General features: G+C 46.6%; 1 protein-coding gene across 2 annotated transcripts in view; it reads left to right on the forward strand.

The window, feature by feature from the left end:
- Window positions 1-20,430, forward strand: part of zgc:56622 (uncharacterized protein LOC326033 homolog) — a 58,983-nt gene extending 38,553 nt beyond the window's left edge. For both annotated transcript variants that reach the window (XM_055664939.1, XM_055664938.1), the window contains exons 6-10: window positions 8,958-9,070; window positions 9,949-10,036; window positions 15,206-15,289; window positions 16,610-16,692; window positions 20,266-20,430. In XM_055664939.1, the coding sequence (XP_055520914.1) occupies window positions 8,958-9,070; window positions 9,949-10,036; window positions 15,206-15,289; window positions 16,610-16,692; window positions 20,266-20,305 (408 nt within the window). In that variant the 3' untranslated portion in view covers window positions 20,306-20,430. The remainder of the gene's footprint in view (window positions 1-8,957; window positions 9,071-9,948; window positions 10,037-15,205; window positions 15,290-16,609; window positions 16,693-20,265) is intronic.
- The last annotated feature ends 6,322 nt before the right edge of the window (window positions 20,431-26,752 follow it).

Here is a 26,752-nt window from a genome sequence, read left to right on the forward strand (position 1 = left end):
TTGAATCTTCCCTACTCTCAGTGGGAAAAGCTTTTCCACGTCAACTTTGTCTATCCCTCTCATCATTTTAAAAACCTCTATCAAGTCCCCCCTTAACCTTCTGCGCTCCAAAGAATAAAGCCTTAACTTGTTCAACCTTTCTCTGTAACTTAGTTGCTGAAACCCAGGCAACATTCTAGTAAATCTCCTCTGTACTCTCTCTATTTTGTTGACATCCTTCCTATAATTAGGCGACCAAAATTGTACACCATACTCCAGAATTGGCCTCACCAATGCCTTGTACAATTTTAACATTACATCCCAACTTTATACTCAATGCTCTGATTTATAAAGGCCAGCACACCAAAAGCTTTCTTTACCACCCTATCTACATGGGATTCCACTTTCAGGGAACTGTGCACAGTTATTCCCAGATCCCTCTGTTCACCTACATTCTTCAATTCCCTACCATTTACCATGTACGTCCTATTTTGATTTGTCCTGCCAAGATGTAGCACCTCACACTTATCAGCATTAAACTCCATCTGCCATCTTTCAGCCCACTCTTCCAACTGGCATAAATCTCTCTGTAGACTTTGAAACTCTACTTCATTACCCGCAACCCCACCTATCTTAGTATCATCTGCATACTTACTATTCCAATTTACCACACCATCATCCAGATCATTGATGTACATGACAAACAACAGTGGACCCAACACAGATCCCTGTGGCACCCCACTCGTCACTGGCCTCCAACCTGACAAACAACCATCCACCATTACTCTCTGGCATCTCCCATTCAGCCACTGTTGAATCCATCTTGCTACTCCACCATTAATACCCAACCATTGAACCTTCTTAACCAATCTTCCATGAGGAACCTTGTCAAAGGCCTTACTGAAGTCCATATACACAACATCCACTGCTTTACCCTCATCAATTTCCCGAGTAACATCTTCAAAAAATTCAAGAAGATTAGTTAAACATGATCTTCCAGGCACAAATCCATGTTGACTGTTCCTAATCAGACCCTGTTTATCCAGATGCTTATATATATTATCTCTAAGTATTCTTTCCATTAATTTGCCCACCACTGACGTCAAACTAACAGGTCTATAATTGCTAGGTTTACTCTTAGACCCCTTTTTAAACAATGGAACAACATGCGCAGCACGCCAATCCTCCGGCACTATTCCCGTTTCTAATGACATTTGAAACATTTCTGCCATAGCCCCTGCTATTTCTACACTAACTTCCCTCAAGGTCCCAGGGAATATCCTGTCCGGACCTGGAGACTTATCCACTTTTATATTTCTCAAAAGTGTCAGTACTTCCTCTTCTTTGATCCTCATAGTTTCCATAGCTACTCTACTTGTTTCCCTTACCTCACATAATTCAATATCCTTCTCCTTGGTGAATACCGAAGAAAAGAAACTGTTCAATATCTCCCCCATCTCATTTGGCTCTGCAGATATTTCTCGCCTAATGACAATTTCTTTCAGTTCCTCTACCCCCTTAAATACCCTTCATATAACCATATAACAATTACAGCACGGAAACAGGCCATCTCGACCCTTCTAGTCCGTGCCGAACACGTATTCTCCCCTAGTCCCATACACCTGCGCTCAGACCATAACCCTCCATACCTTTCCCGTCCATATAACTATCCAATTTATTTTTAAATGATAAAAACGAACCTGCCTCCACCACCTTCACTGGAAGCTCATTCCACACAGCCACCACTCTCTGAGTAAAGAAGTTCCCCCTCATGTTACCCCTAAACTTCAGTCCCTTAATTCTCAAGTCATGTCCCCTTGTTTGAATCTTCCCTACTCTCAGTGGGAAAAGCTTATCCACGTCAACTCTGTCTATCCCTCTCATCATTTTAAAGACCTCTATCGTCCCCCCTTAACCTTCTGCCCCTAACTTCTCTTGTCAGCCACGGTTGCCTCCTACTCCCCTTAGAATCTTTCTTCCTTTTAGGAATGAAATGATCCTGCGTCTTCCGGATTATGCCCAGAAATTCCTGCCATTGCTGTTCCACCGTCATTCCTGCTAGGATCCCTTTCCAGTCTACATTGGCCAGCTCCCCTCTCATGCCTTCATAGTACTTTGTTCAACTGCATCACTGCCACTTCTGACTTAACGTTCCCCTTCTCAAATTGCAGATTAAAACTAATCATATTATGATCACTACCTCCAAGCGGTTCCTTTACCTCAAGTTCTCTTATCAAATTTGTTTCTTTGGATAACACTAAATCCAGGATTGTTTTTTCTCTGGTCGGCTCCATTACAAGCTGCTCTAAGAATCCATCTCTGAGGCATTCTACAAACTCTCTTGGGGTCCTGAACCAACCTGATTTTCCCAGTCTACCTGCATATTGAAATCCCCCATCACCACAGTGCCATTACCTTTGTTACATGCCAGTTTTAACTCCTGCTGCAACTTACACCCTACATCCGGGCTATTATTTGGGGGTCTGTAAATACCCTGTAACACCAATTAGTGTCTACTTGCCTTTACAATTCCTCAACTCAATCCACAGTGACTCTACCTCGTCAGTCCCTATGTCTTCCCTCGCAAGGGACTGAATTCCATTCCTCACCAGAAGAGCTACACCTCCCTCCTCTGCCCACCTACCTGTCCTTTCTATAGGATGTATAACCCTGAATATTAAGTTCTCAGACCCGATCCTCCTGCAGCCACGTCTCGGTAATCCCCACAATGTCATATCTACCAACTTCTAACTGAGCCTCAAGCTCATCTATTTTACTTCTTATATTTTGCGCATTCAAATATAGTACTTTTAATTCCTTACGCATCTCACATTTCACATCGATCCCTATTACACTTGGCCATACTCTCCTATCCCTTTGTGAGCTTTCTTTCCCGTTAATTCTGGGGTCATGAACTATCCCTTTACTCCCTTTCCCTTTAACTCCGTCCTTGACTATCCCATTTGACCCCCTCCCCTTATTTAGTTTAAAACCACCTGTGTTGCAGTAGCAAACCTGCCTGCCAGAATGCTGGTCCCCCACCTGTTAAGATGCAATCCGTCCCTTTTGTACAGTTCCCCCTTACTCCAAAACAGATCCCAATGATATAAGAATCTAAATCCCTGCCCCCTGCACCAGTTCCCCAGCCACACGTTCAGGTCCCGTATGTCCCTGTTCCTGCTCTCGCCAGCACGAGAAACTGGAAGCAAACCGGAGATAACAACCCTGGAGGTCCTGCTTTTCAGCATTTTTCCCAGCTCTCTAAAGTCACGCTGCAGAATATTCATCCCCTTCTTTCCGACGTCGTTTGTGCCATCATGCACTACAACGTCCGGCTGTTCACCTTCGCCCTTGAGGATTTTCGGCACTCTGTCCATGACATCCTGGATCCTGGCACCAGGAAGGCAGCACACCATCCTCGAATCCCGTCTGTTGCAGCAGAAACCCCTGTCCGTACCTCTCACAATGGAGTCTCCCTCTACAATGGCGTTGCCTGACGTTGGCCTCTTTGGTTTTGGCTCAGCATCTCGGACGAACCTGAGGTCATCTACTTGCTTCTCCAGTTCCCCAACACGGTCCTTCAGGAGCTCTACCTGGATGCACTTCTCACATTTGGAGCTGCCAGAGGCACCTGCAGTGTCCTTGACCTCCCACATACTGCAAGCATCGCACTGAATCAGCTTGCTTCACATCTCCTTCTTTCATCTCTCCCTCTCCAGCGTTTTGTGTAGCCTCCTCTCCTCGGCCCGAAGACTCTCGAGCCGAAGACTCACACTTTTCTCACATGGCACTTCACTCACTGCCGCTCCCTAAGAGCCTTCTTGCTAATATTGACTCATAAATTGTCTAATGTACCAATTTACAAACCAAATTCCTCAGTTTTGAACTGTTTTCCCCCATTGGGTCCCGTCCTCATGAGCGGTTGCGGGGGGGGGAGGGTGGCCTGCGGCGTCACACACACACTAGCCACTCCCCTTTGATATTATATTAATATTTTTCATTGGCTCCTTTTACCCCATCCCCGTGCTATCCACTTACGCATCGCTCCCACCTTTCAGACATGGCTAGAGAGGGAGGGGGGTAGAGAGAGAGAGGGGCAGAGAGAGTGGGGCAGAGAAAGAGAGAGGGGGGGGGGGGGCAGGAGGGGGGATGGAGAAGGGGAGGTGAGGGGGAGGGGTGGGGAGGGGAGAGGGGGTGGGAGAAGGGGGTGGGAAGGGTTAGAGAGGAGGAGAAGCGGTTAGCAGTGGGAGGGAAGGGGCGGAGGAGAGGGATGTCTTAAAAGTTTAGTCTGTTAACCATCTGTTGGATTTCTGAGTGAGTATGGTTCTTACTGTGTGTGGTGTAGAAACAACCAGAGTGCCTCCAAAGGTTAATTTCCTACTCTCTTCCACCAATATTGCGGTAGCTGCTACCGCTTGTATGCATCCCGGCCATCCCCTGGAGACTGGATCTAATATTTTCGAGAGGAAGGCCACTGGCTGTCGATTTCCCCCTCTTTTCTGGGTGAGTACCCCTAGTGCCACCCCCTTGTCTGAATTTACAAACAGGTGGACAGGTTGTTCTACTGAGGGCAGAGCCAACACAGGAGCAGTAATCAAACTGTTCTTTAATTTCCCAAATTTCAACTCCTGTTCTGGGGTCCACTGAACTTTGTCTTTTTCTTCTCCCAATTTATCATACAGGAATTTTACTTGTCTGGAGTAATCATCTATCCACAGTCGACAGTATCCTATCAATCCCAGGCATTTTCGGATCTCTTTCTTATTCTTTGGTAGTGGTACTCCCGTGATCCCAGCTATCCTTTCGGGGTTTATTCGTCTCTTTCCTCCACTTATCAGATGTCCCAGATAGTTTACCTCTTGTTTCACAAATTGAAGCTTGTTACGGGACACTCTTAACCCCTTCTTTCCCAATAAGTTTAACAGGCTTATTGTGGCGTCCCTTACTTCCTCTTCTCTCTCTCCTGACAAAAGGAGGTCATCCACATACTGTAATTGTTGCGTTTCCCCGTGACCTGGGAAATCCGCCAATACCTGCTCTAAAATTTGGCCGAATACATTTGGTGATTCAGTAAAACCTTGAGGGAGCACCGCCCACCGGAATTGTTGCTTTCGCCCGGTTTTTAGGTTTTCCCACTCAAAGGCGAATAAGTCTCTACTCTCTGTTGCCAGCGGACAGCTCCAGAAGGCATCCTTTAAATCTACCACACTAAACCATTTGTGGCTTGGGGGTATCCGTCCCATGATGGTGTAAGGGTTAAGCACTACCGGGTGTCGGGCTTGGACCACCTTGTTCAGTTCCCTCAAGTCCTGTACAAGTCTAAACGTCCCATCGGTCTTTCTGACTGGTAGGATCGGAGTATTGTAGGGGGACATACATGGTTCCAATAACCCGTCCTCTAATAAATTCTCAATGATCGGTTGTAAGCCTTTTCGTCCCTCGGTCGAAATGGGGTACTGTCTTACTCGTACTATGTCTGCACCATCTTTTAATGCTATTTGAAGAGGGGGTATTTGCAAACCTCCTCTGTTTCCTTCCTTGGCCCATACTTGATCATTAATTCTTTGCTCATCCTCCTCTCTTAGAGCATACAGCTGAACCACTATTCTTCCTTCTATCGGTGCTGTACCTATTCCCAATTGTATTTGTAAATCCCTGCCCATTAAATTTACACCAGCCTGAGGGACTGAGATCAGGTCCTCTACTGCCTCCCGGTGTTCATACCTTACATTTACTCCTCCTATCTCGGGAGCTACCATCACAGTTCCCCCAACCCCGGTAATTTTTATTCTCCCTTGTCCTGCCTCCATACCTGCGGGTACTTTGATTACACTTGATCGCTCCGCTCCTGAATCTACCATAAACACCATATCCTCTCCCTGGGGTCCTATCTTTAAATTTACCAGAGATTCCCTTCTGTATCCCCCTAACCCCAGGGACGGGAACCCCTGACCCCCCTATTCATTTTCCATCATTTTGTACGTGCGGAACTCCGCTACAAGCTCAGGGCATTCCCGTCTCAAGTGTCCTTCTCTGTTACAATTATGACATCTTATAGGTCCCACCCTCCAACGTGGTTCCGTATTTGTCCTCTTCCCGACCCCTGCCGTATCCTTCTCCCTCTCTTCTGCCCTTCTCCCTCTCTGCTTCTCCCTCTCTTCTGCCATCCCCTTCTCCCTCTACCTCGGGAGTAATTCCCTCTCCATCCTGTACCTACCTGTTCCTTAACATCTACCACTCGCTTTACAGCCTGCATCATAATCAGTGCCTTCCCCTTCTGTTTTATCTCATCTCTCCGCATGTACACTCTCTGGGCCTCTGTAAGCAACTGAGGTAGTGGTTTCTCATTCCAGTCATCCATCTTTTCTAATTTCTTCCTCACATCAGACCAGGATTTGGTCACGAAATTGGCCCTAAGCAATTGTTGTCCTGCCCCTGAGTCCGGGTCTATTCCGGAATACTGTTGCATGTTCTTCCTGAGTCTCTGAAGGAACACTGTCGGGGACTCATCTTTCTGCTGTCCATTCTCAAATGCTCGTTCGAACTCTTATCTTTTTATAATGATATCCCGCAGGTACTTCATATTCCGTCGTCCTGCTGCTGTTCCCTTGTCCCAATCTGGCTCTTGTACTGGGAATTTATCTGCTGCCGCTGCATTCTGCTGCCCTGGAGGGTTCTCCTGTTCCCACTTTTTCATTGCTGCTGCCCTAATCATTTGTCTCTCCTCTGATGTGAAGAGATTCCCCATAATGGCCATCAACTCCTCCCATGTATAAGTGTTTGGCCCAAGGAATTGATCTAACTGCTCTGCCAGACCTAAAGGATCCCCTAGGAGGCTTTTCATTTCTTTCTTGAAATTCCTCACTTCAGTACTAGTTAAGGGGACATTAACAAACCCCATTCCCCCTTGGGGTCTTCCCATGGGTACCTCTCTTAGGGGTCTAATTTTTACCGATCTTCTTTTTACTCTGTCTGACCTTCTGACTCCCTCTCCTGGTGACGGGGGATTTAATTCATCTACCCCGACCGCCTCCTGTCTCTTTATTCCCTTTTCTTTCTCACTCCTGGGGTCCGGTAGGTCACTGTCGATGTCATCACTGTCAGTAACATCATCATTAAATTCTTGTTTTACCCTGACCTTTCTCTTTACCACCAGAGCGGATCCTGGTGTCACCTTTTCCACCCCAGTCGCCACGAGTGGGGGCGGGGGTTGAATTGGCGATGCTACTTCGGGTAATTGATGTACATAGGGAGGAGCTAGGTTCTCCAGTAAATTCCATGAGGGTGCAGAGGAATTTGACTGTTCAACCTCTTCTTTTAATTTCAACAGATTACATCCCGTTTCCCATACAGCGGCATACATGGTTTCTATCATTGGATTGGGTTTATTATTCACATATACATTCAATGCCTGCTGTACCCAATCCTCATCTGACCCATCCTCTGGCCACCAGACCGAAGCTCATTTTATCGGGTGTTTTGGCCATTCAAAATAACAATACCTTATCATTGTTGTCTTCTCCAACCCCTGGGTATTTCCTGCCCCCCAGCGTTTCAGCATTCGCCCCAACGGACTATTGGGCAGAATGCGGGGATTTGGCTTACGGCCTTTCCCCTCCCTTTCAGGTTTTTCATTTACATTTCCCATTCTCTCGATCAGAATTCCTCTCCGATCTCTTATCAAATTGCCCAGGTAATACTATAATAGTCAAATTTTCTTACTATGCACAGAATCACTCGATTTTCGCGATCTCCTATCACTCCCACTTCTTTGCCGAGTCTCTGTTTGGTCCGGATACTACTGCTCAAACAGCTGACGACAAGCAAGGAGTCTGAGACCGTTGTACTCAGCAGGGTGCAGCTTCCCTTCGTCCGTCTACTCCCGTCAGCTGTCCAGAGTATTTGATCCCAGAAACCGAGCCCCCAAGTTGTGAGATTCAAATTCACAAATGCTTTTGAGACAAATTCAGGCAAAGAAGTGTTTTTATTAAGTTCATATTCTGCAGAATAGGTGCCTCTTCTCTGATGTCCCCTAGAGGCGCACCGAGGATCGGGATGTCTTCTATATTTATACATTTCTTTTCATTATTTTCACACCCATTGAGCTTCTTCCAATCATAACATAAAACCCAGATTCCCACGAGAACGTCGTGGAACGCCCACCCAAACTTCTGCTGAAGTATTTCTATTGCTACTTTTTATCTGGAATTTCTCTCTGTTCTTTATATCGTTACTTTCTATTCTACTAGCAGTCTGGCTTCTGTTGACATCTTATTTCTTTCTAAGTTATATTTTTCTATCCCTAGTCTAAATCAACCATGTCTATTAACTCTTTCCTCACATTGCCCATCAGGTTCCTATTAAATCTTTCCCCTCTCACCTTAAACTTATGCCTTCTCAGTCTTAGCCTGCCCAACCTCTCCTTTTGACACAGTTGCTCAAATCATTTCCATACTCATTCCAGCTTAGACGGCATCTTTCCTGTAGCTGGGTGCCTAACGTGTAATAACTGCCCCACAGTCAGAGTTTTTGCCCTGGCACCTAGCTAATGCTTGGTGATTCACCTCTGGCTGAGAAATTATAGATGAGAGTAAAGCAAGGAATTTGATTTGGACTCAAGTACAGGAATAGCAGATAAAGGGAGAACTACAAAGCAAGTAACGAGGAGGAGGAGGAGGTGTGTTGGAAGAAACTGCAGATGCTGGTTTACACTGAAGATAGACACAAGTGCTGGAGTAACTCAGTGTGTCAGAAAGCATCTCTGGAAAAAAGGAATAGGTGACGCTTTGGGTCAAGACCCTTCTTCAGACCTCGACCCTCGACCTGAAACGTCACCTATTCCTTTCCTCCAGAGATGCTGTCTGGCCCACTGAGTTATTTCAGCTATTTGTGTCCATCTTAGGAGGAGGAAAACTGATTATGTGCAAGGCCAGCTCTCCCACAGCTTATTTATTGGTTTCCTTCCTTCTTAATTGCAGGTGGAACTTCACCCATACCTGACTCAGACCGAGCTGGTGGAATTCTGCATGTCAAGAAACATTGCGTTGACTGCATTTAGCCCGCTTGGATCTCCCGGCCGCAGTCTGGTCTTGTGAGTGCAATTTGGCAGTGAGAGGCACACTTGTACTGTCCTTTCACAATGCCAAACAGGTTGAACTCCAAATTTCCAGCAACTGATGGTCCGCCCACCCCTATAATCTGGACAAAATTACGAGCTCTGTTGAAATTCCTTGAGCGGCCATAGGTGGCGTTGTGAGTGGCGAGTGGCGAGCGCTCTTTCCGGTCGTGTCCGTCTGGTGGTGAATGAGCCAACGCTGCTCTCAATCTTCCTTCCTAACTGTTTCACAAAGACTCGCACCGTCTCCCCGGCCCTTCCTGGGCCCCCACTCCCGACTGGCAAGGTGCACCCACCGAAAGCACACAAAATGCTGAGTAATTCAGCGGGTCAGGATCTCTGGAGAACAGATGACATCAGGATCCTTCCTCAGACTGATTCAATCGGCTGAGTTACTCCAGCACTGTATGTCGTTTCATTGTAAAACTAGGTGCCGCTAGTCCGCACCACAGTGTATTCTTCATTGTCCCCCCCGCCACCGACAGAACACGCTCAGTCACCTTGGGGCTCCCTCCCCTCTCACCCGATCTCGCTTCCAAGGTGGACTCTGTCGGCCCACTTGCTGACAAGATCCTGCTGCAATTTTTTGCTGATTATCATTGCTATTTACGATACCACCCACACAGGGCCATCTGCAAACTTACTAATTGTGCCTTGAACATTCTCATCCAAATCTTTCATATAAAGCACAAGCAGCAAAGGGCCTGCACCCGCACCAATAGTCATCGGCCTCCAGTCCAAACAACATCCTTCCACCATCACCCTCTGTGTTGACATGCTGGGATGAAAGGTCTGCTTTTAAACTGGTTGACTCTCTGACTGTAATGATGTATCTACAGATAATTTCCTTACAGCTTGAATGAGTCTGCCGATCCAAAGGATCTTCTCAAAGACCCAGTGGTGAAGATGATTGCAGAGAAGCACAGCAAGAGCCCAGCCCAGGTATGGGATGTAGAATTGATTAAAATACATCATTACTAGACCTCGACTAAACCAGCACAACCCTAGATTAAGCAGTGACTGGCCAATACAGGATTAGATAATAATCATAGAAACATAGAAAATAGGTGCAGGAGTAGGCCAATCGGCCCTTCGAGCCTGCACCACCATTCAATATGATCATGGCTGATCATCCAACTCAGTATCCCGTACCTGCTTTCTCTCCATACACTCTCTCCAATCCTAATGTTCTGGTGACTGCTCACAGCCTAAAACCAACCACAAGCTAACCTTGCCATCCCATTCTCTCTCCATTACTCTTTGACAATCCACAAATATTCCCACTGTCCACCTTCCACAAAGCCCTTTTCAATCCAAAATAGTTTGTATAACTCGTTCTTCCCTCTGTAACCTTGGATGAATTTGGTATGATATGGTAATTTGATTATCTCTGTACGTTAATTGGTACACGTGACAATAAAAGGTGGGCCTTTGAAGGTGGGCCTCCTGGTCCCAGTTCCAGTTGGAATACCCTACTCCTTCCTCATATTCCTCAGTTGATGAAGCTGGGAATGAGCAGCATGTCAGGCCATTTGACTATGTTTCTGTCTGTCTATGGTCACATTCTTGCTTCTCATGGAGTTATTGAGATAGTCAGACAGCAGGGAAACAGTCTCTTCAGCCCAACTTGCCAACACCGACCAACATGCTCCATCTACACCATCCCTACCTGCCTGCGTTTAGTCCATATCCCTACAAACCCACCCTTTCCATGTACCTGTCTAAATGTTTCTTAAACATTATGATAGTACCTGCCTCAACTACCTCCTTCGGCAGCTTGTACCATATACGGACCATCCTTTGTGTAAAAATGTTGCCCCTCTGGTTCCTATTAAATCTTCACCCCTCTCCCTCACCGTAAACCTATGTCCTGGTTCTTGATTCCCCTACCCTGGGTAAAAGACTGTGTTCACTCTATTCCCCTGAAGATTTTATGCATGGGTTGTGGACCCTGGGGGGGGGGGGGTGCTGCAGCCCTCCCACTTTTTTAGCAATGTTTTCCCCGGGTGTTAGCGGCCAGCCCAGCGGATGTACTTTAGTGACCGACATGACATGGACGGTTCAGTGTCTGCAGGAAGCACCAACCTCACCCGTAACACAGAATGGGTGAGCAATGAAAGACTCAGTCATGTGTAGACTTGGACTATTTACGTTGCAGGGGAGGAGAGTAGGAGACTGAGCTTGTTCACAATCCTGTGGTGGAACAAACGAGGAGAAGTTGTTCCAAGAGACGTACAACATGGACTTTGGGTGATCACACCAGAGGCAACGGCAGACAACAAACTCGGCAGAGAGTGGAGAGACAGCGCTTCAGGAGACCCTTCACAAAGAGGGTGGGCCTAGCACTGAAGGGGAAACCTTGTAAAAGTCTGTGAGGAAGGGCAAGGCAATAGGGGAGATAGACACAAAATGCTGGAGTAACTCAGTGAGGCAGCAACTCTGGGGAAAATGAATGGGTGACGTATCGTTTCGGGTCAAAAATAATAATCACTTGCTCCTTTCTCTCATGTAGGCCCTACATTATCTTAAAAATACTTCAAACAAAAAACATTGAAATCATACTTCTACAATGCATGAAAACATGATTTTAATTCATCAAAATTCAAAAAAGTCCACACCCTCCCACCGCTCGGTCTCTTCACATGCTCGCCGGGTACCCCGAGGCCAGTCGCTCAGCCCCCCCCCCCCCCCCCCCCCCCCCCCCCACTTCAAAAACGCTCCGCGGCCCTGTTCTGCACCTCTACAAGATCATCCCTCAGACTCTTGCGGCTTAAGGAATAAAGTTGTAGCCTGCCCATCCTCTTCCTATAACTGAAGCCCTCGTGTCCAGGGATATATTTGTCCTATCGAGGCAAATCATATCATATGTGCAAAGTAGTGCAAAGAGAATCAACGGGTGCAGAATATGAAATCACTGTTACTGAAAGTGTAGAAAGTGGAGATTGAAAGAAAGCACTTGTTCCACAGTGAGGTAGATTGGGAGATTAGGACTACATCCTTCGTTTGTCCATTCAGTAGTATGGTAACACAGGGTATGAAACAGTGTCTGAATATGATGGAACTTAAGGGCCTGTCCCACTTAGGCGATTTTTCAGCGGACTGCCGGCGACTGTCAAGTTTGTGGCAGTCGCCTGAAAAACCGGGAACTGGAACAGCAACTGTCAGAGTGGAACACACATACACACACACATCGAAAAGGCGGGGCCAGGGAAAGCGGGGGGAGCGCTGTCTGAAATTCACACGGTGCAAAGCCAAGGTGATACAGACACACACCGTGATGAACAGGAAGGTTAAGACAGCTAGCACAGTGTACGATAAGTCCTTTAAAAGAAGAGGGCGGCGAGAAGGAGTGGAGACACTTTTAAGAAGCCAAACAACTTTTAATAAGCCAGAGATACACAGCTGTGAAGTTTGGCGGACATTTAACATCACCGGTCAGTTATCCTTGGTTCTGAAAACTCGTGCCTACATTTTTTTTCCCCAATGAGCCAAACTGAAGCCGCGACTAGTTCCCAGAATGCGGGAACTCCTCGCGACCATGAAGGAGACTCACCAGAGACCACCAGTGATCATGTGGCGAGCGCAGTCTCCTGCACTCGCCTAAAAAGTCGCCTAAGTGGGACAAGCCCTTGATTTTCAAGATTTTAAATCTTCTGCTCAGTGGGATAAGAGAGGAGAACATTGTCTTTGATTGTTGGCTCAGTGATATGTGGATGGAGTTGATAGAGTGGGGGGAGAAGGCTGGGCTACATCCACAGTATGCAATTTCAGATGTAGGCAGAAAAATCGTGAAAAGAAGCTGTGATGTGTCCAGATAGGATGCTTTCCGTGTTGTATCTGTAAAAATTGGTGATTCATTGAAGAGATCCTTAGTCTTCTGGGGAAGTAGAGGTCTGAATGTGCTTTCTTGGTCATGCCTCAATGTGATTGGACTAGTACAAATTATTGGTGGTATTTACACTTAGGAACTTGAAGCTCTGCCATCTCCACTTCAGCACCATTGATGCAGACTGGGGCATCCCCGTTTCAATTCAGTGACCGGCTCCTTCAATCTGCTGGCATTGAGGGACAGTTTGTTATCTCGACACCATCTCGTTCCTGTACTCCGTCTTGTCATTGTTTGAAATCCGGCGCACTATGGCGGTATCATCCACAAACTTGTAAATGGAGTTGAGCAGGTTGGCCCACACAGTTGTGAGTGGACAGGGAGAATAACAAGGGGTGAGAACGTATCCTTGTGGGGCACCAGTTATAGTGAAAATGTTTGTCATCTATTCTTAACGACTGTGGTCCTACGGGTGAGGAAATTGAGGATCTAGTGCAGAGAGAGATTATGAGTCTTACATCCAGGATTTTGAAGGCAAGTTTGGCTGGGATTATGATGTTGAAAGCAGAGCTATTGCCAATAAATAGGATGTGTAGGAATGGCAGATGCTGATTTACACGGTAGTTAGGAACAAATGCTGGAGTAACTCAGCGGAACAAGCAGCATCTCCGGAGAGAAAGAATGGGTGATGTTTCGGGTCGAAACCCTGCTGAAACCAGTCTGAAGAAGGGCCTCGACCCAAACGTCACTCATTCCTTCCCCCCAGTATTTCGTGTCTATCTTTACCAAAACAGTTTATTGTATGTGACCTTGTTACCCAGATGTTCTAGGGATGAGTGTAGAGTGATGCGTGTAGAGTGATGCGTGTAGTGATGCGTGTAGAGTGGTGCGTGTAGAGTGGTGCGTGTAGAGTGGTGCGTGTAGAGTGATGCGTGTAGAGTGGTGCGTGTAGAGTGATGCGTGTAGAGTGGTGCGTGTGCAGTGATGCGTGTAGAGTGATGCGTGTAGAGTGATGCGTGTAGAGTGATGAGTGTACAGTGATGCGTGTAGAGTGATGCGTGTAGAGTGATGCGTGTAGAGTGATGCGTGTAGAGTGGTGCGTGTAGAGTGGTGCGTGTAGAGTGGTGCGTGTAGAGTGATGCGTGTAGAGAGTGATGCGTGTAGAGTGGTGCGTGTAGAGTGGTGCGTGTAGAGTGGTGCGTGTAGAGTGATGCGTGTAGAGTGGTGCGTGTAGAGTGGTGCGTGTAGAGTGGTGCGTGTAGAGTGGTGCGTGTAGAGTGGTGCGTGTAGAGTGGTGCGTGTAGAGTGGTGCGTGTAGAGTGGTGAGTGTAGAGTGATGCGTGTAGAGTGATGCGTGTAGAGTGATGCGTGTAGAGTGGTGCGTGTAGAGTGGTGCGTGTAGAGTGGTGCGTGTAGAGTGATGCGTGTAGAGTCAGGGGCATGGCACCTGTTGTGGGCCTGTTGTGGCAGTGGGTGAAATGGTGCGGATCAAGGCTGTCTTGGAGGCTGGGTCTATCTTGAATATACTCGATGATTCTGTGGTATAGAACACAGGCACAATATAGGGCTCTGGTAAGACCACATCTGGAGTATTGTGTACAGTTTTGGTCTCCTAATTTGAGGAAGGACATCCTTGTGATTGAGACAGTGCAGTTCACGAGATTGATCCCTGGGATGGTGGGACTGTCATATGAGGAAAGATTGAAAAGACTAGGCTTGTATTCACTGGAGTTTAGAAGGATGAGGGGGAATCTTATAGAAACATATAAAAGGACTGGACAAGCTAGATGCAGGAAAAATGTTCCCAATGTTGGACTAGTCCAGAACCAGGGGCCACAGTCTTAGAATAAAGGGGAGGCCATTTCGGACTGAGGTGAGAAAAAACATTTTTACCCAGAGAGTTGTGAATTTGTGGAATTCCCTGCCAGAGAGGGCAGTGGAGGCCAAGTCACTGGATGGATTTAAGAGAGAGTTAGATAGCGCTCTAGGGGCTAGTGGAATCAAGGGATATGGGGCGAAGGCAGGCACGGGTTATTGATTGGGGACCATCAGCCATGATCGCAATGAATGGCGGTGCTGGCTCGAAGGGCCGAATGGCCTCCACCTGCACCTATTTTCTATGTTTCTTTGAAGCTCTCAGCATCTTCTGCCGGCTTTTTAACCATGCTTTACTATGAATTGCTGTATTTTTTCCAGGGAAGTGAACATTCAGTCAAGATTAAAACTACTTCCAGGATTAAAGTTCCCTCATTCTGCAATTTTTTATTGTGTTTTTCCCAAAACAGATATTGCTGCGTTTTCATATTCAGCGAAACATAGCAACAATTCCAAAGAGTATTTCACCTGAAAGGATATGCAAGAATACCGAGGTAAATTCAAACTAACGCCCCATCACTCTGTGGTTCCGTCAGTGAGAGCTGAACTGGTCACTCTGCAGCCCATGACGGTGATCACACAAGCACTCGATGGACATGGTGGAAGGTGGTGGGGCCCACGGCCACCAGTATTCACCCATGCCTCAGGCATTTGTCTGTACAATTTGCAGCAAAATGACCTGTAGTTTATGCCTGATACAACTTTGGCCGTTTAACAGTCGTGGATGGAATGTTCACCACAAAACATTCTCGCCATCACTGAGTTCACCTCTGAGACAGAGTTTCAGTGTTTGAAAGGCACCTGCCCCGTTACTTAAATAGGAATCGCGAGGAGAAATTCAGGTCTACTGCAGGCATATTATAAGAGTGCAGATAAGCATCATGAATAGCATGGAGGAGATGGGCCGAAGGGCCTGTTTCTGTGCTGTATGACTCCATGATTGTAAAGTATGATCTTGTGTAGCAGCTGGAACCATCTGACTGGGGACAACCTGCTGAAATCTCAGCGAGAAACCTGACAAGGTCTTTGCATTAATATATTTATTGTGATCAGTAGATTTCAGTCTCAGCTGATCACCTGTATTAGAACTCTCGAGTTCTGTAAGGCTTTGGAGCTAATATTTGTAAGACATAGCCAGTCACTTAGTCCATGGCAGGTATGACTGAGTGGGCAGATTGACAAATGTGCTGATAGCTTCATGGTGGGGATGCATTTTCTCAGCCATGTCTATCATGGGTCGGGCTGGAGTGTTTAACCCAAGCAGCTGCTGTGTCTGAGGTGGTGAGAGTGGTTGCAATCATGGATGGGGTGTACTTGGGGAACAAGGGACAGGAAAGGGGGATGGATTTGGGGTGTGGGGCGGGTGGGTGGAATCGGGGATGGAGGGTTGAGAGCGAAAGGAAGGAGTAGGGATGAGTTACCTGGGAGTGGATGGAATCAGGGGACGGGGAAGGGAGTCGGGGACAGGGAGTTCAAGGGACCTGGGCACTGAGGAGTGATTTGCAGAAGGAACGTGAATTCTTATTTCATTTCTTGATGCACGACTTAAAACAGTCACCAGCTCACAATCTGAGGGTTACATGTAAGAGTCAGTATTATAATTCTCATTCAATTAAAATCATCTCCTCAGGGCACAGGTTAGATAACATACACTGAATCACCACCTTGTGACTTTAAATAAACTGTAGGCCATGGCCAGAGTGGATTGTGTGGTGAACACAGCTTGCATCAGCCGCTGTCTGCTGGAGTTATCAATGTGCAGTAGCTTGGAGCATTTGTGGAGCTCATTGTGGTCTCTGTGTGTTTGGCTGCAGGTTTTTGACTTTGAGCTGACAGAAGGTGATCTTCATTTGTTGCTGGGATTAAACAGGAACTGGAGGGTGTGCCAGATGAAAATGTAAGTTGGGCACTTGCTTTTTCTTTTCCTGTCAGTGGGACGAGGCAGAGGACAGCAGTGGGAGGTGCAGGGGATGGGAAGAGAAAGATTATACTGGGTGCAATAATAAAGATAATTTGGTGGATAAGACGAGAGTCGAGTGTTCAAATAAGTTTATTAACAAAACAAGTAAACTGACGAAGTATCTCAACACAACCAATAAGCAGATCCAGCCACAGAGCGACTGAAGGGGCATTGCCCAGAAATCGCGTGAAACACAACCCTTCCCCAGAGTCACATGTCTGAGGCACCAGACCGCAGGGTTCGACTACCTGCGAGCACCAGCAGGTGCTGCTACAATAATATTCAATAGAAAATCGTGCTTTATTTGTCGTGTGCAACTGCACGCTGAAATTCAATTTGCATATATTCCACATGCGAGCGCTGCAATCTTTGGCGCCATTATTCAGAGTTCAAAGTCCGGTCAGCTTGTGCTCTCGATGTAGTGGAGCAGTAGCCCACTCGTCTATTCACCTGTCCATCTGTGTGTCCCGGGGGCATCTCCTGCAGACTACCTTTAAGGCACTGGAGACATTACCCTGGTTCACCCTCCGACTGGTCCTTGCTCCTCACATCCGACCTCTCCAGCTCCCTGCCGGCTATGCCGACTGCCGAATCGCCAGGCCGACTCCGACTAGCCTTCAGGCGGGTTCACGGTCCCACCGTCTGCCGAGCATTCGGGCACGCATCACAGTCGTGGCCCCGCCACCACGGGGTGAGGGATGAGGGAAGATTATACTGGGATGAGAGAGGGTCAGACTAGACTGGTTGGTCTATTAACGTTTAGGGACTGAAAAGAGAGTGGGATTAGACTGTGAAGTTTAAAATTTGCATGGAATGAAATCCTTGCTTGTCCCTCAATAACCAGAGATAGACCTCATCAGGCCCTGGGGACATCCATCTGATGCTCTTCATGAAACCCATACTCTTGATCTTAAAATGCCTTCGCAAAAGGGGTTACCCCACGCTGATCTCACTGTCCTCCATGTCTTTCCCCTTGGTGAATACAAATGCAAAGTACATGTTTAGTACCTCACCTGCATCCTCTGACCCCCAAGCATCAATTCTGTCCTTTATCCTTGACATTTCAGGTCAGATCTGACTGAAGAAGAGTCCAGACCCAAAACGCCATCTGTCTAGTTCCCTCCAAAGATGCAGCCTGACCCACTGAGATTTCAGCAGCTTTTTCTGCTCAAGGTTTTGCAGGACCTATACCAGAGCTGGTTAGGACACGAGTTGAGTACAAAATATTCATTCAAGTTGCCACATGGTAATATAAGGAATCGGAGCAGGAGTAAGCTATTAGCATGCACAAATTTGCTTTGTCATTCAACACGGGATTCTGGCTGATCTACCTCAGGCACTTAGTTCCTGCCATGTTACCATGTCCCTGATTCATTTAATTTCCAGGAATCTGGAATCAATGGTTGTAATACCATTGTTGACATAAATTCTCTGCACCAGGGGGCAGTGAATGGTCAAAGATAACTCACTCTTTTAGGTGAAGGACTTCCTTCTCAATTCAGATCTGAATGGCAGATCCACTTATTCTGAGACCATGACCCTGGTTCTAAACTACGGTATTAAGCTTGCTAAGAATTTTGTACATTTCAATAAGATCTCCTAAACTTTAGAGAATAAAGAATGAGCCAACTCAATCTCTTCTCTCCAGAGATGCTGCCTGACCCGCTGAATTATCAATCTCTTATTCAACAGACCAACCATGCCAGGGCGTGCCTCTGTAGCAAATATATAGTTTTTAGATAAGACCAAATTTGCACACAGTATCTGTATGAAGGAACTGCAGATGCTGGTTTAAACCAAAGATAGACACAACATGCTGGAGTAACTTAGACAACGTCTCTGGAGAGGCAACGTCTCTGGAGAGAAGGAATGGATGATGTTTCGGGTCGAGACCCTTCTTCAGACTGATGTCAGGGGGGGAAGGAGGGAGATAGATAGTTTGCACACACTACTTGGTTTCTGGTCTTACTAAAACTCCATGTAATTGACAGTGACACCATCCTTTTGTACTCAAACGGCTACTAATTGACCTTCTTTGCAAGAGGATTTATCAACCAAGGTGTTAAATATTGGGAAGTCAAGCCAGGGCAGGGCTCTGGGAAGTGGTGTGGACACAACTGGTAGATGGGGTGGTCAAGAAGGCTTCCAGCACATTGGCCGTCATCAGAGTATTGAGTATAGAAGTTGGGAAGTTATGTAACAATTATACAAGATATTGGTGTGGCCACATTTGGAGTATTGTGTTCAGTTTTAGTCACCCTGTTATAGAAAAAATGTTGTTAAGCTGGAAAGGCTGCAGAGAAGATTTGCAAGGATGTTACCAGGACTCGAGAGCCTGAACTATAGGGAGAGGTTGAGCAGGCTAGGACTTTATTCCTTGCAGCAGTAGGATAGGGGGTGATCTTATAGAGGTGCAGTATATCATGAGAGGAACAGATGGGGTAAATGTAGATTATTACACAGAATAGGGGAATCAAGAATCAGGGGACATAGGTTTAAGGTGAATGGAGAAAGACTTGAGAAGAACCCGAGAGGCAACTTATTGTTGAGGCAAAAGATGGTGGATATATAGAACGAGCTGCCGGAGGAGGTAATTGACGCAAGTACTTTCGTAATGTTTAAAAGATGTTTAAATAGGTACATGGATAGGATGGGTTTAGAAGGATATGCATGTATCACAGGCACGTGAGACTAGTGTAGATGGGCCTTATGAGCCAAAGGACCTGTTTCCACGCTGTATGATTGCTGACTTGCACATTTGCTTTCAGTAAGTTATGTACAAGGACACTCAGCTCCCCTTAACATTTAACAATTCACCTGACTTACATCCTTTCACATAAACTCCAGCATTTCCCTATAATAGGTATCAGGCTGAGAGAATGGCTGTTCCCGACTCCCTGTGTAAATAGTGTGGTCACATTGGCTGCTCTCTAGTTGGCAGCAATCGTTCCAGTATCTCTAGATAATCACAGCATCTACAGTCTTTGTTCCAAATCCTTGGCTTCATCACCTTTCAACCTCGTTAACATATTTCAGTTATTTTTTAAATGTTTTTATGATTCACATTTTTACGTCCCTTGGGTCACATTTTTCTTCTGGCAGAATGTTTGGTGTCTTTTGTGAAGATAAGCAGAAAGACTTTGTTTAATTCCTCAACCATTATTCTCAAAGCCTGGGGAGGAGAATTGATTGCTATATATAACATGTGATGCCATAGATAAAGTAAAGATTTCCCTGAGCATAGAGGTGGTAAGGCATTGGATTAGATGGAAGATGAGGGGGAATGCTTTCATCCAGAGGGTAGTAGTGATCTGTAATTTGATGCCAGAAAGAGTGGTAGCGACAGTCTTCATATTATCTGATGTTGGGAATCTGTAGCAGCATTTCTGGGCACTGGGATTAAGCTGATGGTTCCTCATTAACTGACCTCTTGTGTCTTAAAATGTAATAATTCTGTGAATGAATTCTGAGAACTCAGATGAATTAATACTTTTTTGTTGTTTTCTCCAGTGTGCAGGACCACCGGTTTTATCCCTTTACGGATTCGTAATTGACCCAATGAAACGATGACTAACTGCAACTGTTGACCCTCGGCACTTTATCTTCTGGTTCAGGGAAACTTCTGTTTGAAACTAATCATGATTTTGGAGAATAAATGTCTCCTTGTTTGATCAACTTCTGGCTCCAGCTCCGAGGTGATTAGAGCTGTTTTGTCATTTCAGCAGAGATGCTTTCCTGATAATTGATAGTTTTCAGGAACTGTCAGCAGTTTGTTTTATTTTGTGCAGCAGCTAAGATTGAAGAATCAGGAGGTGGTCCTTTCAGTCCCTTGAGCTTCCTCTGCCGTTCAGTGATATCAGAGCTCACCTTTAATACAGTCCCACCCTTCTACTGTAACATCATAGGGTGTTGTTGTAGTCAGAGCTGTACACCTGACCGCTTTGGTGTGTTATTGATGTCACATTTACAGAGATATAGTGACAAGCTATTTGTTAGCATACTTTCCAGTTAAATCAGATCACACTATACAAGAGTCAAGTCATAAGTTTTAGGAACAGAATTAGGCCATTCGGCCCATCTAGTCTATTTTGCCATTCAACCATGGCTGATCTATCTCTCCCTCCTAACCCCATTCTCCTGCCTTCTCCCCATAACCTCTGACACCCGTACTAATCAAGAATCTATCTCTACCTTAAATATATCCACTGAAATTGCCTCCACAGCCTTCTGTTGCAAAGAATTCCACTGATTCGCCACCCTCTGACTAAAGAAATTCCACCACATCTCCTTCCTAAAAGAATGTCCTTCAATTTCGAGGCTGTGACCTCTAGTCCTAGACTCTCCCACTAGTGGAAATATCCTCTCCACATCCACTCTATTCAAGCCTTTCACTATTCTGCACGTTTCAATGACGGGCTCCCTCATTCTTCTACTCAAATTTGGGCCCGACCAAGGACTTGTAGGCACTCTATTTGACGGATGTACTACATGCATGAAAATTTATTTTAAGAAGGCCGAGAGTTCTATATGCATTGTTGGACACTTGACTAAAATGCGTCGCCCAACTTAAATCTTTGCTTAATTCGACTCCTAGATATGGGTGATCTTCTTCTTGCGTATGGCGTACACAGTCTAAAATTGTAGGACAACTTGTTCTATTTGATCATATTTGAATGTGCACGTGGGTTGATGCATGCGTCGAAACAGGGCGGACCATGTGAAGGTTGCAATCTTCCACCCCGATATGGTATGACATCCGGTTGTATTGAATGACATCTGCCAGGTTTTTCCCCACTCACAGAGAGCATCCACATCCTTCTGTAAGGACAAGCTGTCTTCTGGTGTTTTAATCTCTCTATAAATTATGGCATCATCTGCGAAGAGTCGAACTCTGGACAAAACTGCATTTGGAATGTCATTGATATACAGTAGTAAGAGCAATGGACCCATGACGGTCGCCTGTGGTACACCTGATGTCACAAAAGTTTCAATAGACGTCTCTCCATCCAAGAGAGCTCGCTGGTGTCTCCTTGTCAAAAATATCTCAATCCATTTTAAGAGGTTGCCGTCTATTCCTACATGGTTGAGCTTATACAGGAGCTGCTTGTGGGGAACCTTATCAAAAGCCTTACCGAAGTCTTAATATAATCAGGACAATCTGACCCTTGTTATCAAATGACCAGGCTAGATCATCAATGAGTCCCGCCAGTTGAGATTCACATGATTGACCCTGTCTAAAGCCATGTGGTGGTTCCTTAGTACCTTGTGGAAGTCAATATGGTCCATAATATGTCGCTGGATTATATGTTGGAGAATCTTGCATGGTGTGGAGGTCTGTGAAACTGGCCGATAATTTGCAGGATTTATCCTATCTCCTTTTTTATAGATGGGAACATTGTTAGCATTCAGCCAATCTTCTCAGAGTTCTCCACTATCCACAGACTTCTGAAACATATTTTGGAAGACTGGAGGTACGCTTGTTGCACAAAGTAAAAGAAGTACTGACACTTTTGAAAAATATAAAAGTGGATAAGTCTCCAGGTCCTGACAGGATATTCCCTAGGACATTGAGGGAAGTTAGTGTAGAAATAGCCGGGGCTATGACAGAAATATTTCAAATGTCATTAGAAATGGGAATAGTCTCCGAGGATTGGCGTACTGCGCATGTTGTTCCATTGTTTAAAAAGGGTTCTAAGAGTAAACCTAGCAATTTTACTTCGGAGTCACATGAGTGACTACGTGAAGAACCCGCTCAGCGCGCATGCGCGGCATTAATGTCACAGTGCAACAGCGGCTGCAACGGGAGTGAGGCGCTCCCAACAGAATGAAACGGACCGTCAGGTGAGTACCCTGAGGTCGGGTTTCTATTACAGGGGAGCCTTTTTCTGCTTGTATTTTTATAGGTAGAGAAAAAGGCTCTGGAACAAAACTGTCCCCCGTTCGAGGAGGAAAGTTTTCCGTCAGGGAGAGGGGCAGCAACAGGCAGTAGGAGCGTTTACCCGGTGTTCCGCTATTCCCCGACACCGTGCCGAGCCCAGGCCGCTAGTACCTGAGCAGCGGGCTGGATGCATAGCCACCCGAAGAGACATCCGGCAGGTGTTTTCCCGATTTCGGACGGGACGTCTCCACCCGCACGGGGGGGAGAGTGAGCCGCTGGAGTGGCTCTCGGAGCAGGTGCCCGCGAGACGCGCTGCTTGAGGGGCGCTCTCGCTTCTACAAGGCATAAAAGCTCTAGAAGAACCTGTCCCCCGCTCGACTCCAGCGGAGGAGCGTTCCATTGCAGGGGGGGGGGGGGCAGCAACAGGCGGTAGGAACAATTACCGGGCGCTCCGCTATCCCCATCACCGCGCCGAGCCCAGTCCCAGTGCCTGAGCTGCGGGCTGGATGTTTAGCCATCCGAAGAGGCATCCGGCCGGTGGCTCCCGACTTGTCGGAGGGGACGTCTCTCCACCCGCATGGGAGAGAGACAGTTGCCTGAGCCGCTGGGGCGGCTCCTGGAGCAGGAGCTCCTGCGAGACACGCTACGTGAGGGGCAGTCTCGCTGGAGGGTTCAGGCATACCCTCCTCAGTGCCTAGGCACTGCCCATCGCTTCCTCCTTAGTGTGGTTAGCTTTGGGGTGACCAGGGCTGGGCTGGTCATGAAGAGGGGGTCTCTGGCTGAAGAATTCGGGAGTATGCCAGGGGTGCAGGAACAGGAAGAGCTGCTGGGTGTGTGTGGACCGCTACGTGGCTACCCCACGTGCAGGAAGGCCATTAGAGCCTAAAAACTAACGGCCAGCGTTGACCACCTCTCCGACAGGCACCTACAGGCTTCAATGAGGCATTAAAATGTACAGCTCTAATAAATTATAGTCCTTCGAAGTGCCGGCAGTCAACAGCCAAATCTGGGGGCACGTCGGGACAAATACTCGGACCAGGTGCTGATACTGCAGCGGATCCTCAGACTCCTGACGTCAGCCATCACGCCATTTGCTCGTTTTCTGTGGACAATACGGACATGACCACTAACTAACAAATCACTGTCACACTGTTGTGCAACACACACAGCGAGATAAATTACCTCCGTATATAAATCATAAGACCCGCCCTAAATCCCGAATTTGGGTTGTGCTAAACCCCAGCCACTGAGTCACTCACTGCTCTTTGGCAAAAAACCTCATGGGAATAAAAACGTTCGGCCTCATGAGGGCAGGCCCCAGGACGAGGAAACCCCAAAAATACAATAGCCAAGCGGCAGCACCCCATCGCGTCCACCAGTCGACGTCTACCATATGGGACTGGTGAAAGCTCGGGGACCGCATTTTTTTATGCCCGGGAGTCTTTTAGACCACGGCCCAGAGCAGGACCCCATGGAAAATGCGCCACTCCCCAACGCGCCAGACTTGCTGGTCTGGGAAGAGACAGAAGAAATGCCCATATCCATGGAGGTAGGTGGGTCTGGTGCCTACAAAAATATGTAAAATAAGGAATCTAATTTCAAAGGATACTTTATGGCAAGCATTGGCCTCAAATATGCTTACTATTCAGTACCCATTCAAAAGGATCTACGCAGATACCTAAAATTTTCCTGGATGGGGGCAACTATGACAGTTCAAGCATTACCCCATGGGGTAACGTCAGCTCAAGGTTATTCATTAAGATACTAAAACCAGCCCTGGCAAAATTAATAAGAAGACCATGGAACTGGCTATGTCAGCTGTTTTTCAGCTACAAAACAGCTTTCGAAACCCTGGGGTTTGTTTTACATCCAGATAAATCAAAGTTGAAGCCATCCACTATCATGGACTACTTAGACTTCACAATTCATTCAGTCCATATGACTGTAACTTGCCAAAAGACAAAACAGTTGAACTGGCACAATTATGCCACAATTTAATGGTCAACGAGCGACCAACTATTCGACAAGTAGCAAGAGTAATTGGGAAAATGGTAGCAGCATTCCTGACTACACAATTCGGACCATTGCATTATAAAATCTACAAAGAGCAAAGGTACAGGCATTAAAATATTATGCAGGTCATTATGATCGGGTCATGAAATTACCCACTGAAACTATATCAAAACAGTTGGCATAGTTTCAGCCCTATCATTATCTAACAGGTGGTAGATGGACTAACCTAAAAGTCATTACTACTTACACGGGGCATTAATTATTTAGCGATGTTGGGTGCCTTTTATGGATTAAAAGCATATACATCAAATATGCATCACTGCATGTACGGTTACAAATGGATAATACTACGGTGGTGGCCTACATTAACCATATGGAAGGCATAAAATCGTTATCATGCAACAAATTGGTCAACACAATTTGGCAATGGTGTGTCAAAAAGACATATTTGGCTGTCAGCAACTTACCTATCAGGTAAGCTAAATACAGTGGCAGACACCAGGTCACGCAAATTCAATGACAACATCGAATGGATGTAAAACCCAAAGTATTTGCAAAAATTATCAAGCTATATGGCACGCCAGATATCGATTTATTTGCATCAAGGCTAAATCACCAGATACCTATACATGTCGCTTGGGAACCAGACCCAGAGGCAGCAGCGGTAGTAGATGCCTTCACGCTGGATTGGGGAAATTCCTTCTTCTATGTTTTCCCTCCCTTCTGCCTCATCAGTCAGGTACCTGTACTATGAAAACTACAGATGGACTCTGCATCAGGGTTTGATAATACCCGACTGGCCTACACAGCCATTGTTCCCAGTACTGCATGACATGTTTGTTGAAGTCAGAACAAACCATCAACACCATGTCAGCATCCCTTTCGAACATCCACTAAGAAGCAGTACTTAACCAGCATCAAGAAATGGGAGAAGTACTGCCAGGAAACAGGGACCACGTACACAACAGCAACAGTCAGATTCAGATTCAGATTCAATTTTAATTGTCATTGTCAGTGTAAATTACAGAGACAACGAAATGCATTTAGCATCTCCCTGGAAGAGCGACATAGCAAACGATTTGAATAAATAATAATAAGTGTCCGGGGGAGGGGTGGTGATTGGCAGTCACCGAGGTACATTGTTGAATAGAGTGACAGCCGCCGGAAAGAAGCTGTTCCTCGACCTGCTGGTTCGGCAACGGAGAGACCTGTAGCGCCTCCCGGATGGTAGGAGGTTAAACAGTCCATGGTTGGGGTGAGAGCAGTCCTTGGGGATGCTGAGCGCCCTCCGCAGACAGCGCTTGCTTTGGACAGACTCAATGGAGGGGAGTGAGGAACCGGTGATGCGTTGGGCAATTTTCACCACCCTCTGCAATGCCTTCCGGTCGGAGACAGAGCAGTTGCCATACCATACTGTGATGCAGTTGGTAAGGATGCTCTCGATGGTGCAGCGGTAGAAGTTCACCAGGATCTGAGGAGACAGATGGACCTTCTTCAGTCTCCTCAGGAAGAAGAGACGCTGATGAGCCTTCTTGATCAGAGTGGGTCCAAGAGAGGTCATCGGAGATGTTGACTCCCAGGAACCTGAAGCTAGAAACACGTTCCACCTCCGTCCCGTTAATGTGGATGGACTTCCGCCTCTGGACTTCCTGAAGTATACAATGAGCTCCTTGGTCTTCTTGGAGTTAAGGGCCAGGTTGTTGGCTGCGCACCATGCTGCTAAGTGCTGGACCTCCTCCCTGTAGGCCAGCTCATCGTTGTTGCTGATCCAACGCACTGGGGTTCCTGGCCTACCTACACCACAAAGAGGAATCAGCTACAGTGCCGTCAACACAGCAAGTAGTGCCCTGTCTGCTTATTTGAAACCAGCACCAGGACAACAGCCGATGGAATCCTGGCTGGTGGTCAAATTAATGAAGGGCATCTATAACATCAAACCCCTAGACCAAGGTATACCCATTTATGGGATGTCAGTGTGGTCCTGACGTACCTCAGGGGATGACCACCAGCCAGATCCCTCAGCCTCGAACAAACTACCGTGAAAACGCTCATGTGGATGGCACTTGTATCCACTCAAAGGGTCCAGTCACTACATCGATTGCGACT

This window comes from Leucoraja erinacea, chromosome 50 (genome assembly GCF_028641065.1).
Source record: "Leucoraja erinacea ecotype New England chromosome 50, Leri_hhj_1, whole genome shotgun sequence".
Taxonomy (NCBI): Eukaryota; Metazoa; Chordata; class Chondrichthyes; order Rajiformes; family Rajidae; genus Leucoraja; species Leucoraja erinaceus.